The sequence below is a fragment of the Zonotrichia albicollis genome, chromosome 8, assembly GCF_047830755.1.
Source record: "Zonotrichia albicollis isolate bZonAlb1 chromosome 8, bZonAlb1.hap1, whole genome shotgun sequence".
Taxonomy (NCBI): domain Eukaryota; kingdom Metazoa; phylum Chordata; class Aves; order Passeriformes; family Passerellidae; genus Zonotrichia; species Zonotrichia albicollis.
Genome location: NC_133826.1, coordinates 1,523,848 through 1,536,681, shown reverse-complemented (window position 1 = coordinate 1,536,681; position 12,834 = coordinate 1,523,848). Strand labels below are relative to the sequence as shown.

The following is a 12,834-nucleotide window of genomic DNA, read 5'->3' as shown; positions in this document are numbered from 1 at the left end:
GCCCCGGTTCGGGTCCCGCCCCCGCCCCGTGTCACCGAACCGGCGCTGCCCGCGCCCGCCGCACCAGCGCCCCGCCCGCCGCTCGGCCTTCCCGCGGGGCTGCGGCGCCTCCCTCGCGGGGGATTCACCCCTGAGTCAGCAAAGTCGCGCCCGCCGGCTCTTTCGGCACCGCCCGCGGGGACCGTGTGAGGGTCGGGGATGCGGCTCCTGGGCGGAGGCGCCGGGCGCGCGTGAGCCGCGGCTCTGCAGGGGCACGGCCGAGGCCGCGGTGTCCTGGCTGTGACACGGCCGCGATGCCCGACGGGCGCGCCGGGCGCTGCCCCGCGCCGGCCCGGGGACAGCGCTGAGCCGGGCAGGTGAGGCACCGGGGCTGCCCGGAGGACACGGTGAACGACCGCCGAGTCCGCATCTTTGTTCTGTTTATTCGGGGTGGTGTTACGGGTGTTGTGTGTAACCTGGAGCTGTTATTGTGTCTCTCAAAAGCCTCACGCCCAGCAAGAGCCCCCGTTCCCCGAGGACCCCCCGTTCGCCTCACGGCCGATGAGACTCCCCCCGCGCCTCTGCGGCTCTCCGCGTGAGTACGGCGGCCGCGGCCGGGCTGGGAAGGGGGAGCGGGGCGATGACGCCGAGGCGGTGGCGGCGGCGGGCGGGGCCGGGGGCACTCGGGGGCCGTGAGGGGCCGCGGTGAGCGGGAGCTTCAGCACCGAGCACCGGCCGGGGCGGGGCCCGAGCATTGAATGAGCTCGTAGGGGGCGTGGCCTCCCGGTGATTGCCAGGCGAGGGGCGGGGCTTGTTCCTTGGTGACACGTGAGGGGGCGCGGCTTGTGCCGAATGACATATATGGGCATGAGGGGGCCGCGGCGGCCGCGCCTCGGCCGGCTGGGGGCGTGGCCTTGCGGTTTGAGTGACAGGCGGGGCCTGTGGCGTCGTGACAAACGGGGGGCGTGGCCTGTGCGCTGAGCGGCAGGCGGTGGGGAGCGGTGTGTGCTTTGATTGACGTGTAAGGAGGTGGCCTTAGACTTTGAGTGACAGATGCAGCCTTGCCTGTGCGTTGCGTGACAGGCGAGGGCGTGGCCAATCCCCCCAAGTGACAGGAAGGGGGCGCGTCCCCCGCCCTGACTGACAGGTTGAACAGCGCTATATTACATACGAGTGGGCGTGCCCTCCCGTTGAGTGACAGTCGCGAATGGGCGTGGCCTCCCCTGACTGACAGCCGCCGCACGCGCCCTGCCCGCTTCCCGCGGTGCGCGGTGACGTCGTGCGTAACGTGGCCACGCCCCTCCCGCCCCGCCGCCGCTCCCGGTCCCGTCCCCGCTGCTCCCGCCGCTCCCCCCGGGACCCGGCGGCGCTTGCCGGCGATGTGACCCCTGTCCGGGACTACCAGCGACCATGGCTGAGGTGAGAGCGGCGGGGGCCCGCCCGGGAACTTGTTGCGCGGCGCCGCAAGTTTGTTGCGGGGAGCGGAGGCCCGCGGGCACCGGCGGTCCCGCCCGCTCCCCTCAGGGAGCCGCCCGCTCCCGTTCGGGGCCGTCCCGGGGGCTGAAGGCGCCTGAGGGGAGCGGGCGGGACCGAGCGCGGCGCCTCCCGGTTCTTATAGGAACGCGTATGCTAAACCAGCGCTTTATTTCCTTTAAATATCTTTTTTGTAATCCCTAAAACAAAGGGGAATTGCTTAAAAGGCAGCCCGGGAGAGCTTTCTGGTGGAATTCCCAGGATTTGCGGGGAGTGGGGGGGTTAGTTGGGGATAATGGGAGTTGTGTTGCGGGATGTAAGATGATAATGATAGGGAAATAATGGGGAAATGGGAAAAAAGCCTCTTTATGGCAGGGTTGGGTTGCTGGGGTTGGATTGGCCCGTCCCAGTAGGATCAGCTCTTTCCCTTTTAGGAGGGGACTGATGAATGGATATTCCCTGAAGTTTTCCCCAAATTATCCCCAGATCCCAATCTCGGGCGGTTTGCTGCTCTAAAGTGTTGTCAAATGTGTTGGAAATGGAAATTTGAAAAGTATACTTTGGAAAAGTACAATTCGTGGGACAGGTGTTGCTCCTAGGGCAAGCTGGGAGTGTCCAGATTTTGGATTTTACAGATGGAGCTTCTCCCCTTGAAATTCCTGCATGTATGGGGTTTTCCCCTTAAATTGCTTTCTCTTTCCCTTCCAAACCAAACCTTTAATGGAGCACTCTTCCTGTTGTTGGGACAACACGTCCTGAGCTAATCTTAGAAGTTCTAAGAACCTGCCTGGGTGGTTTTGTATCTCCAGAGGGATTCACAGGTCTGATCCCAAAAATGCGGGTTTCGAACCCACTTGTACAAAGCTGGAGAGACAGTGGTGCCTTTGCTGTGGGGATCAGAGCATTGGGGATGTTTGGCTGGAGTTTTTGTCCATTTTTTCGTGAATTAACCCAAATTTCCTGTGGGGCTGAGCTGGGTCAGTCCCTGCAGGGAGGTCCCACCGGGATGTGGGGCTGCCCACCTGTGGCTTTTCCCTGTGGATGTGGTTCCTGTGGCTGAGATCCCAGTTCTGCACTCGGGGGGTTCATCTTGGCCTTTTTGGAGGTGAATCCCTTATTCTTTTGGGGCAGGGGCAGCGTTTGGTCCGCCTGTGGGTGAGTTCATCCCCAGGCAACTGTTGCATCTGCATGGGGAAACAGTAATAATTTAAAAAAGTTGATACCTGGAGTGATTTAAGGTCCTGGATACAGTTTCCAGCTCGGTTTGTGTCCCTGCCTCTGGCAGATGGTATTTAGGGTTCCTTCCTGCCCCAAGCATGCCAGGATTTCATGAATTTAGGAAACCCACAGGGAGCAGAGTGGGAATTCTCCTTAGCATGGCATTTCCTCATAGCTCTGGTGGCAGCCAGCGGCCTGCAGGAGCTGCAGATCACCAAAGTATGGATGGGAAGGTGGCAGGCTGATGGTTCTTGCCCTGTTTGCCATCCTTTGTGCCAGTGGCAGACATTGTGCTGCTTTTTGAGGGTGCACAGAGCTCATCCTGCCCTCAGGAACAATCCTAGAAGCTTGTGATTCTGAGGATCAGCCACAGGCACAGCCCTCCAAGCCCAGTGTGGCTCTGGAACTTGTTGGGTTGCACAGGAAGGCCCTTCAGAAAGCAGGGCTGGAGGCCAGAAAGTGAAACTAAATTCACCAAAAGTGCTGCTTCACTTTTGCAGAAGCGATTTGAATACAGGACAGACAAAGAGAAAAAAAAAAAAAGATTTTGAATATATATTAAATTTGGGATTAATAACCTGTGTTAGGGATCCTTTTACATGATTCCTCATACTCCAACATGTCAGAAGTTTGTTCCAGGCATAAACTGGAAGGAAAATATCTCTAACTTAAGATCAGCTGAAGCTTTGTGGCTGTTCCAGTATCCTGCATTAAGCTGCTTACAGGGTGGTTTTGGTGGAGGGAATGCTGATACACACAGATTTTCTCCAAAATAAGTATTTTAATGCCTCCTAAGAAGAAAAGGTTGGTGCTGAAAAGCTTGATTAGCAGCTGAAAGAGAATGGGTTTTGTAAATTCAGCCTTTATAGTGGTGGAGTGAAATGGAAGTGAGAGAATGAGATCTTCTGATCCCCACTGGAAGAGCTGGGCTCAGGCTTTTGTGCTGAGCGGAGGCAGCTCAGTACCTGCTGTCATTTCCAGGAGTGCCAATCCCTGCTGTTCCTGGTGTTCCATGAGGGGATGCACCAGCCACGTTCCTGCAGGATATCCTTGCCAGGATACCGAGGGGGAACCAGAGGGGGGTTTGGGTTTTTGTTGTCCTTCAGTGAATTAGGAGTGGGAGAGAGGGTGGCCATGTGTGGTCAGAGGTGAGTGGGAGCACTGGGGACTAAATATCCCTGATTTTTGGCTGGCATAGCTTGGAATTTGCTGCAGGCTGGTTTAGCTCTGGGTTGAGGGGGCTGACAGGTCCCTAAAGGGGAGATCCTGCTCCTCCTGCTGCCTTTGTGTCCTGGCCCTGAGCTTCCATGGGCTGATCCATCTTGCTGAGAACCTCAGGGCAGGCAGGGAGAGATCCCACAGGAGCAGCCCTGGCACCTGCAGGTCCCCAGGAGGGTCAGGGGACAGCTCCAGACAGGAGGGCACAGCCAGGGGGTGAGGCTGGGAACAGGGACAGGAGCAGAGGGAACGGCCCCAGGCTGGGCCAGGGCAGCTCAGGGCGGATATTTGGGAATATTCCTCCATGGAAAGGTTCCCAGCCCTGGCACAGCTGCCCAGGGCAGGGCTGAGTGCCCGTCCCTGCAGGGATTCCAGCCCCTGTGGATGTGGCACCTGGGGACATGGCAGTGCTTGCAATGGATGGGCTTGGGGATGTTTTCCAACCCAAAGAATTCCATGGTTCCCTTCCCATGACTGATGCTGGGACATAATTCCTGTTTCTCCCAAAGCTCCAGCAGGCAGCTGAGCAGCTCCGTGTGGTTCTCACCCTGAACCTCTGAGGTTCCTCAATTCTCTGACTTGCTGAAATAAAAGCTAAAGTTTTACTTCTGCAGAGGGAATTTCTGAGGGGATAAAAACCTGAACTGGCATTTTATGGTGTTGGGAAAGGATGGGAAGGAGCAGGAGCTCTCCTCTGGTGTCAGCGGACAGTTAAATGTCTCAACCTAATTTCTCTGAGTGCACTTCAATGTTTTTAAATTCCTGAAAGTTTAGTTGTGTTCAACCAAAAAATCAGTTTATTAGCACGGTGTGCTTTAAGAAGTCATCTATAAATCCCTATTGTCTGGAAAGTTTTCCCTTTTCCTCAACATTCTGCTTCTTTCAGCTGAAGAATTTTAAACTTTGAGAATGTCACTGAATTCTGTTTTCATACTTTGAGCATTACTTTCTGATTTCTGTTTTGGAACAGCTTCAGTGCTGAAGGAATACGTGACCTGCTAACTGTTCTGAGTAACCTTTTCACTTTCTTGGTGTTTTTGTTGAACTAAGGTGTAGTAGGAAGTTCACACAGTCACTGATGTGTTTGCTGATTGTGCTGTTTGAACAGTCAGGGTTTTTGAGGAGCTCCTGGATACAGAACAAGGTTAAAATAGCTTAAATCCACTTTTCCTACTGATCTAAATCCCCATTAAAATCAGGCATTGACAGCAGTCAATCATATTTTTCCTGGTTTGATCTCAGCTGTAACTAATTGGGGGTTTTGTGTCATTTTGAGCAGAGTTTGTGGAATACTGCATTGAGGTAGCAGTGAACCTAAAGGAGAGCTGGGAATTCTGGATTTTTCCTTCCTTAGTGAGGGAATAACCCCCAGAGTGGCTGTTATAGGCACTGCTTGGATTCCCTCAAGGGAATTGCAGGGATACAGTGGCACTCTGCATTTCTAATCTTCAAAAGAGGGTGGCCCTTGAGTTCTTTTGTCGTAGTAGAAGAGTTTGGAGGATATTTTCCACATGTGATCAAACAGTGATGTTTGTGGGCATCCAGTCAGGACTTCAAGTCCTTCCTGATGCAGCAGAGGGATTTAGGCAGAGGCTGGAATTGTTGGAAAGTTGTTTCTTCTTGAGCCTTTTCCTGGCCAGAAGCCCCAGGCTGCATTAATATTTCCCTCCTAATCCATTCACGTCACAAATTGTCCATAGGAATGTTTCCTTGTGCTGCCTGGCATATGACTGGGGCTGGTTGCTTCTGGGATTCTATAGCAGGATCCAATCACTCCATAAAATCCCAGATTTCTTGGCACAATATTTTAGATTAGTGCAGGAAGTTAAGGTGAAAATGAATAGGAGATGGGGAAGTGTGGAACTGTGTCCTTCAGGCAGGGCGGGTGGAGTTGTGATCGTGATTCCAGAATTCTCTTGGAATGGGAAGCTCTCCTGGGGAAGCTGCAGGGGATTCATCTCCTCTCCCTCCACAGCTTCCTCAGCCTGGAGCAGAGCACTTCCCTGAGGGCAGGCCCTTGGGAAATGCCTGCCTGGATTCTGGGTGGCACCTTGGGCAGAAGGCATCGGCAGCACCCTGCAGTGCCCTGTCCCCCATGTGCCCCAGCACCAGGGGCTGCAGGGGTTCCAGCTGGGATGGAGCCCATCCTTCAGTGCAGGGATCCAGGGGCAGCAGCTGCTGGCCTGGCACTCTGGTGTCCCTGTCACCTCTCTGCCCTGCCCGGGCCTGAAGGGGCTCCAGGAGAGCTGGGGAGAGACTGGGACATGGGATGGAGGGACAGCACACAGGGAATGGCTGGAAGCTGAAAGAAGGTGGATTTAGGTAATATTGGGAAGGAATTCTGGCTGTGAGGGTGTGTAGTAAACCCCTCAGGTTTAGCCAGGGCCCCTTGGAGAACAGAATGCTGACACAGCGGCAAAGAAGTTTCCTGTCTCCAGGGACATCCGCCTTGTACCTTATCCCTATAGCCATGGAAGGCAATATTGTGTTAAACCCTACTATTGGTCACTTATGGTCACTCTAACACCTTTGTCATTGGTCAGGATTGGATCCAGGCCAAGGGTATAACAGTAGCATACTGTACCCCTACTAACTGGGAAGAAGAAGAGCTGAGACCCTTCACGGACCCTACAATAAAGCCATACTCGTGGAACAGCCAGCGTCTTCTGCTTCTCCTCTCTCTACCGTCTGCTGGAGCCTTAGGCCAAGGGAAAAGCTACCTAGCAAGCAAAGCTGAAATCACAAGAGCTGCCTGATCACTGAGAGCTGAATATTCCCTGCTTGCTAGGGGCTGACCCACGGCCTTGGTCTGAGAGCGAGCTGGCTTCTGGCACCCAGTGCCCTTGGGGCTGAGCTCTGGAGCTGGAACAGCTTGCATAGGATACGACCAAGCAAGGCTCATTTAAGGGTGGGCAGCCCTGGCACAGGTGCCCAGATTTGCTGTGGCTGCCCCTGGATCCCTGCAGTGCCCAGGGCCGGGTTGGACACCCTGGGACAGTGGGAGTGTCCCTGCCATGGCTGGCTGGGTTTAAGCTCTCCTCTCCAGGCTGGACACGCACAGCTCTCTCAGGGATCTCAGAACTCAGCAGTGTGGGATGATTTGGGGTGGGAGGCAGCTCTGGAAGTCTCTGGTGGGACCTTCTCTGCTCTCAGGGCTGTCTCCAGCCTGGTCTTGAAAACTTCCAGAGAAAAACATTGGGAAAAGTCCTGTGGATACAGGGGTTGGGCCTCAGAGGGAAATGGCCAAGGCAGCTTTGCTGAGGGAGAAGCTGCAAGGCTTTGAGGGTCACTTTTGGGATCTGGGAGTTCAAACACTGCTCTGGATCCTTGTCTTGTGGAAGGACAGGAATTTAAAAAAGTGAAAATCCATGGATGTAAAGGCTTCCATTTGAGGGATGTCACTGCGGTTTGGGCTGTGCAAATGTTCACATGTAGGACTGGAAGAGAGGACCAGAAGTGGTTTTCCTTTTTCCTCGCTTCAATGTTGCTATTTTCTCCCCAAGATAAAAATGTGACCTTTTAAAAAAAAAATTAACACAAGTTAATTTGCAACACAACACACAGAGAGGGGCAGGCTGGGACTGTAGCCTTCCTCTTATGGAAAAGGACACATTCCCTCTGGAATAAAAGGTGTTTTTCCCTATTTTACCCAGTCCTTTTCTCCAGGCCCAACTCACAGGTGAATTTATTAACTTTGGGATATTTTGCTGTTGCAGGGTTCAAGACCTGAACAAATTGATGGGCTTGTCAGGCATATTGCTATCAATATAAAGAGAATTTAATTCTAGTTTTTAACTGTTTTATGTAACACTTCAGGAGCTATTAAAGATAACTGAGTCAATTTGGACAGGATGTGTATTTGTCTTGTAGACACTGCAGATTATTCTGCAAATTTTAAGATGTTTCATTATTAATCAGTTCTGTTAAACAGTGTGAAAGGTGTTAGGAGAGACAAGAGTTTTGTGGGTAGGAGTGAAACTGTGCAGTGTCTGTCCCTTCTGTTCAGGTGGTTTTGCTGTAGGGGAAAGAGAGAAAGCTCTGTGCATCCCCTGGAGTATCCCAGTGTATCCCCTGGAGTATCCCAGTGTATCCTCCCTGGAGTATCCCAGTGCATCCCCTGGAGTATCCCAGTGCATCCTCCCTGGAGTATCCCAGTGTATCCTCCCTGGAGTATCCCAGTGCATCCCTGGAGTATCCCAGTGCATCCTCCCTGGAGTATCCCAGTGCATCCCCCTGGAGTATCCCAGTGCATCCCCTGGAGTATCCCAGTGCATCCTCCCTGGAGTATCCCAGTGCATCCTCCCTGGAGTATCCCAGTGTATCCCCTTGGAGTATCCCAGTGCATCCCCTTGGAGTATCCCAGTGCATCCCCTGGAGTATCCCAGTGCATCCCCTGGAGTATCCCAGTGCATCCCCTGGAGTATCCCAGTGTATCCTCCCTGGAGTATCCCAATACATCCCCCTGGAGTATCCCAGTGCATCCCCTGGAGTATCCCAGTGTATCCTCCCTGGAGTATCCCAGTGCATCCCCTGGAGTATCCCAGTGTATCCTCCCTGGAGTATCCCAGTGTATCCCCTGGAGTATCCCAGTGTATCCTCCCTGGAGTATCCCAGTGTATCCTCCCTGGAGTATCCCAGTGCATCCCCTGGAGTATCCCAGTGTATCCCCCTGGAGTATCCCAGTGTATCCCCTGGAGTATCCCAGTGCATCCCCTGGAGTATCCCAGTGTATCCCCTGGAGTATCCCAGTGCATCCCCTGGAGTATCCCAGTGTATCCCCTGGAGTATCCCAGTGTATCCCCTGGAGTATCCCAGTGCATCCCCTGGAGTATCCCAATACATCCCCCTGGAGTATCCCAGTGCATCCCCTGGAGTATCCCAATACATCCCCCTGGAGTATCCCAGTGCATCCCCCTGGAGTATCCCAGTGCATCCCCCTGGAGTATCCCAGTGCATCCCCTGGAGTATCCCAGTGCATCCCCTGGAGTATCCCAGTGCATCCCCCTGGAGTATCCCAATACATCCCCCTGGAGTATCCCAGTGCATCCCCCTGGAGTATCCCAATACATCCCCCTGGAGTATCCCAGTGCATCCCCTGGAGTATCCCAGTGCATCCCCCTGGAGTATCCCAATACATCCCCCTGGAGTATCCCAATACATCCCCCTGGAGTATCCCAGTGCATCCTCCCTGGAGTATCCCAGTGCATCCCCCTGGAGTATCCCCCTTGGAGTATCCCAGTGCATCCCCTGGAGTATCCCAGTGTATCCTCCCTGGAGTATCCCAGTGCATCCCTGGAGTATCCCAGTGTATCCCCTGGAGTATCCCAGTGCATCCCCTGGAGTATCCCAGTGTATCCCCCTGGAGTATCCCAGTGCATCCCCTGGAGTATCCCAGTGCATCCCCCTGGAGTATCCCAGTGTATCCTCCCTGGAGTATCCCAGTGCAGTCACAGGTGTCTGAGGGACACTGGCCAGCTTCAGTCCACCTATTCCATATCCACCTATTCCATATCCATGCCTGGGGAATGGACTGGATGGGATCTGTCCATCTATTCCATTAATGGACTGGATGGGATCTGTCCATCTATTCCATTAATGGACTGGATGGGATCTGTCCCATCTATCCCATATCCAGGGAATGGATTGGATGGGATCTGTCCTATCTATTCCATGAATGGATTGGATGGGATCTGTCCCATCTGTCCCATATGCAGGGAATGGACTGGATGGGATCTGTCCCATCTATTCCATATCCAGGGAATGGATTGGATGGGATCTGTCCCATCTATTCCATATGCAGGTAATGGACTGGATGGGATCTGTCCCATCTATCCCATATCCAGGGAATGGTTTGGATGGGATCTGTTCCATCTATCCCATATCCAGGGAATGGATTGGATGGGATCTGTCCCATCTATCCCATATCCAGGGAATGGTTTGGATGGGATCTGTCCCATCTATCCCATATGCAGGGAATGGATTGGATGGGATCTGTCCCATATCCAGGGAATGGATTGGATAGGATCTGTCCCATCTATCCCATATCCAGGGAATGGATTGGATGGGATCTGTCCCATCTATCCCATATCCAGGGAATGGATTGGATGGGATCTGTCCCATCTATCCCATATGCAGGGAATGGATTGGATGGGATCTGTCCCATCTATCCCATATGCAGGGAATGGATTGGATGGGATCTGTCCCATATCCAGGGAATGGATTGGATGGGATCTGTCCCATCTATCCCATATCCAGGGAATGGACTGGATGGGATCTGTCCCATATCCAGGGAATGGATTGGATAGGATCTGTCCCATCTATCCCATATCCAGGGAATGGATTGGATGGGATCTGTCCCATCTATCCCATATCCAGGGAATGGACTGGATGGGATCTGTCCCATATCCAGGGAATGGATTGGATAGGATCTGTCCCATCTATCCCATATCCAGGGAATGGACTGGATGGGATCTGTCCCATCTATTCCATATCCAGGGAATGGATTGGATGGGATCTGTCCCATCTATCCCATATCCAGGGAATGGATTGGATGGGATCTCTCCTATCTATTCCATGAATGGATTGGATGGGATCTGTCCCATCTATCCCATATCCACACCCTGAGGAATGTGTTGGATGGGATCTGTCCCATCCATCCCATATCCTATTGGATACATCCTGGGAACGCACTGGATGTGATCTGGCTGGTTGTTGCTGCCAGTGTCCCTCACCTTGGGAGGTCCTGTCTTTCCTGGGATCCCTGAAAATACCCTGGAGTCCAACAGTGACATTCCAGCAGTGCTGGTGCTTTGGGGCTCAGTGTCGCTCCTTTCCCTCTTTGCCTGGGGTTTGTTCCTGCAGCCCCCTGAGCTGGGCTCCCTCCAGGCCTGGAGCATTAGCAGGGGAGTCCTTGCTCACTGGAGATCTGCTCAGTGGCCATGAGGTAGGAGTTCTGGGTGGCTGTCATTCCTCTGAGCTCACAGCACGCTGCTCACTGTCACCTTTGCTGATGTTACCTTCCAGAACAATTGCAGTGTGCGTTGCCTGTGGATTGTCACTATCCCTGATTTTTCTTGTATTTTTCTCTCCCGGGCCTTGGATCCCAATATGCTTTGATAGGTGGCAGCTCCTTGTTCCCATGAGTGCCCTTGAGGCAAAAAGTGCTCTGTGCTTCCCTGGGAATGGCTGGGCAGGAAATGAAGATCCACTGAATGTCACAGAGAAAAAATGTGGGTCTTTGTCGGGGACGAGCCATTTGTCGGTGAGGGGAGACTCAGACACTCAATATGAGTGATAAGCAAATTCCGTTTATTGAAGAGAGCATCAGACACTTATACAGCGAGTAATGAGCTTATGAATATTCTGTAAGCCAAGTAATCTATTGGTTAAACTATACTATCAACTCTTCCTCATTCCTTAGGGGGGTTACATGTCTCTTTTCTCATGTCTCTTTCACTGTTTGTTATCCTACCACAGCCAGGCCCAAGGACACTGTTATCTTGCAGGTGCCGGACTTGGAATGAGCCATGGTTTTGTACTTTTCCATTTTCTAGCAGCTAAATTCCCAACAACTGAAGAGCAAGAGTGGCCTTTTCCCAGGAATTCCTGTCCCATGGCCGTGCCATCCTTGTGAGTGTGGATCTGGGATGTGACCCTTGGCAGTGCCAGGAAATTGTCATCACTAAATGCCCCCAAAGCCATCTGTTGTGCCCTGGCCAGAGCCACCATCCCTTGGAGGCAGGGGATGGGGCTGGCCAAGCCTTGCAGGCCTTGTCTTGGAGCATCTCTGCAACCTCACCCTCAGTGCTGCCAGCCTGGCACTGCAGGGTTTGCCAGCTCTCCTTCCCACCTGTCCAGCCCCAGGCTGGTGTTTGCAGCACAGCTGGCACTCACAGAGACCAGGGTCAGGGAGAGGCTGCAGAAGTGGTGCCAGTCACCTTGGGGATGGGCTGGCACAGCTGGCACTGGAGGGGTGCCAGGGGTCAGGGCTGCTCCTGGCTGCAGCTGGGCATTAATAAAGATGAGCAGGAGTGTGACCCTGCTCAGGGCTGGAAATAGAAGCAGGAAATGCTTGGCAGCTCGTCCCAGGCTGGAGAGGCAGGAATGCAGACAGGAGAGTGCACGGGCAGGGCAGGTGTCGCTGGCAAAGCCTGGGAGAAGGGCACGGAGCCAGAGGCTGCTTTGGGGCTGCTGGGGGAGCCACAGCTCCCTGAACTGCCCTGGTCCCTGCTTTGTGTCCCCTTTTTCCTCCTGCATCGAGCCCTTTCCCAGAACTTCCCTGCCCAGGCTGCAGCTGAGCTGGGTCGGCCCCCTGGGCATGGAGCAGCCAGAATTGCCATGGATTGTCACCAAACCAGGCTGGCACTGCTGGGTGATAAACCCTCCTCAACACTCCTCTGTTACAGCCAAAATTATCCAGGGAAGCAGGGAACCTTTTGGGAAGAGGTGTTTTTGGGAACGTGAGTGTTCATTTGTGTAAGAGGCTCCCAATAACAACACGTTTTAATGGCTTTAATAATGGCTTTTCCTTCATTCCATGAGGAGTTCTCATTGTGGTTTGGGATTCCTTTAAAAAGTGTCCCTGGATTGAAGGAGAACAGGAATTTGTGCTCAGCTTCAAACAGGAATGATTTCTCTAGGACTGGGGCTCACTGGCAGTGCAATCTGGGATATCCCTGGGCTGTGAAAGGGGGATTCATACCTGGAGTTAGATCACAGCTAAAGCTTTAATAATTTTAATTTAAGAAGACTTCTAAGATGGTATTTGCAGAATTGATTGTTTCCTAAGGAAAATATTTTATCCCTCAGAATAAATTCTCCTCAGGCCTTTGAATCCAACTCTGTTCCTTGGAGGGCAGAGTCATTGCTGGAATCATTTTTGAAGACCTTTGAAGATCATGGAGTCCAATCCATCAGTGCATGTCCCCAAGTGCCACCTGGGTTGGG

The 12,834-nt window shown here is 53.2% G+C and overlaps 1 protein-coding gene across 5 annotated transcripts in view; it reads left to right on the top strand.

Moving 5' to 3' along the window:
- Positions 1–8: 8 nt before the first annotated feature.
- Positions 9–12,834, top strand: part of MIER1 (MIER1 transcriptional regulator) — a 43,106-nt gene continuing 30,280 nt past the window's right edge. For 2 of the 5 annotated variants that reach the window (XM_074545588.1, XM_074545586.1), the window contains exons 1-2: positions 9–356; positions 484–574. Coding sequence is in view for 3 of the 5 variants with exons in the window: in XM_074545585.1 (XP_074401686.1) it covers positions 1,390–1,398 (9 nt within the window). In the remaining 2 variants the exon portion in view is untranslated. Of the gene's footprint in view, positions 357–483; positions 575–1,003; positions 1,399–12,834 lie in introns of those variants that run through there. The other 3 variants (XM_074545585.1, XM_074545587.1, XM_074545584.1) reach the window with 3 other exon arrangements.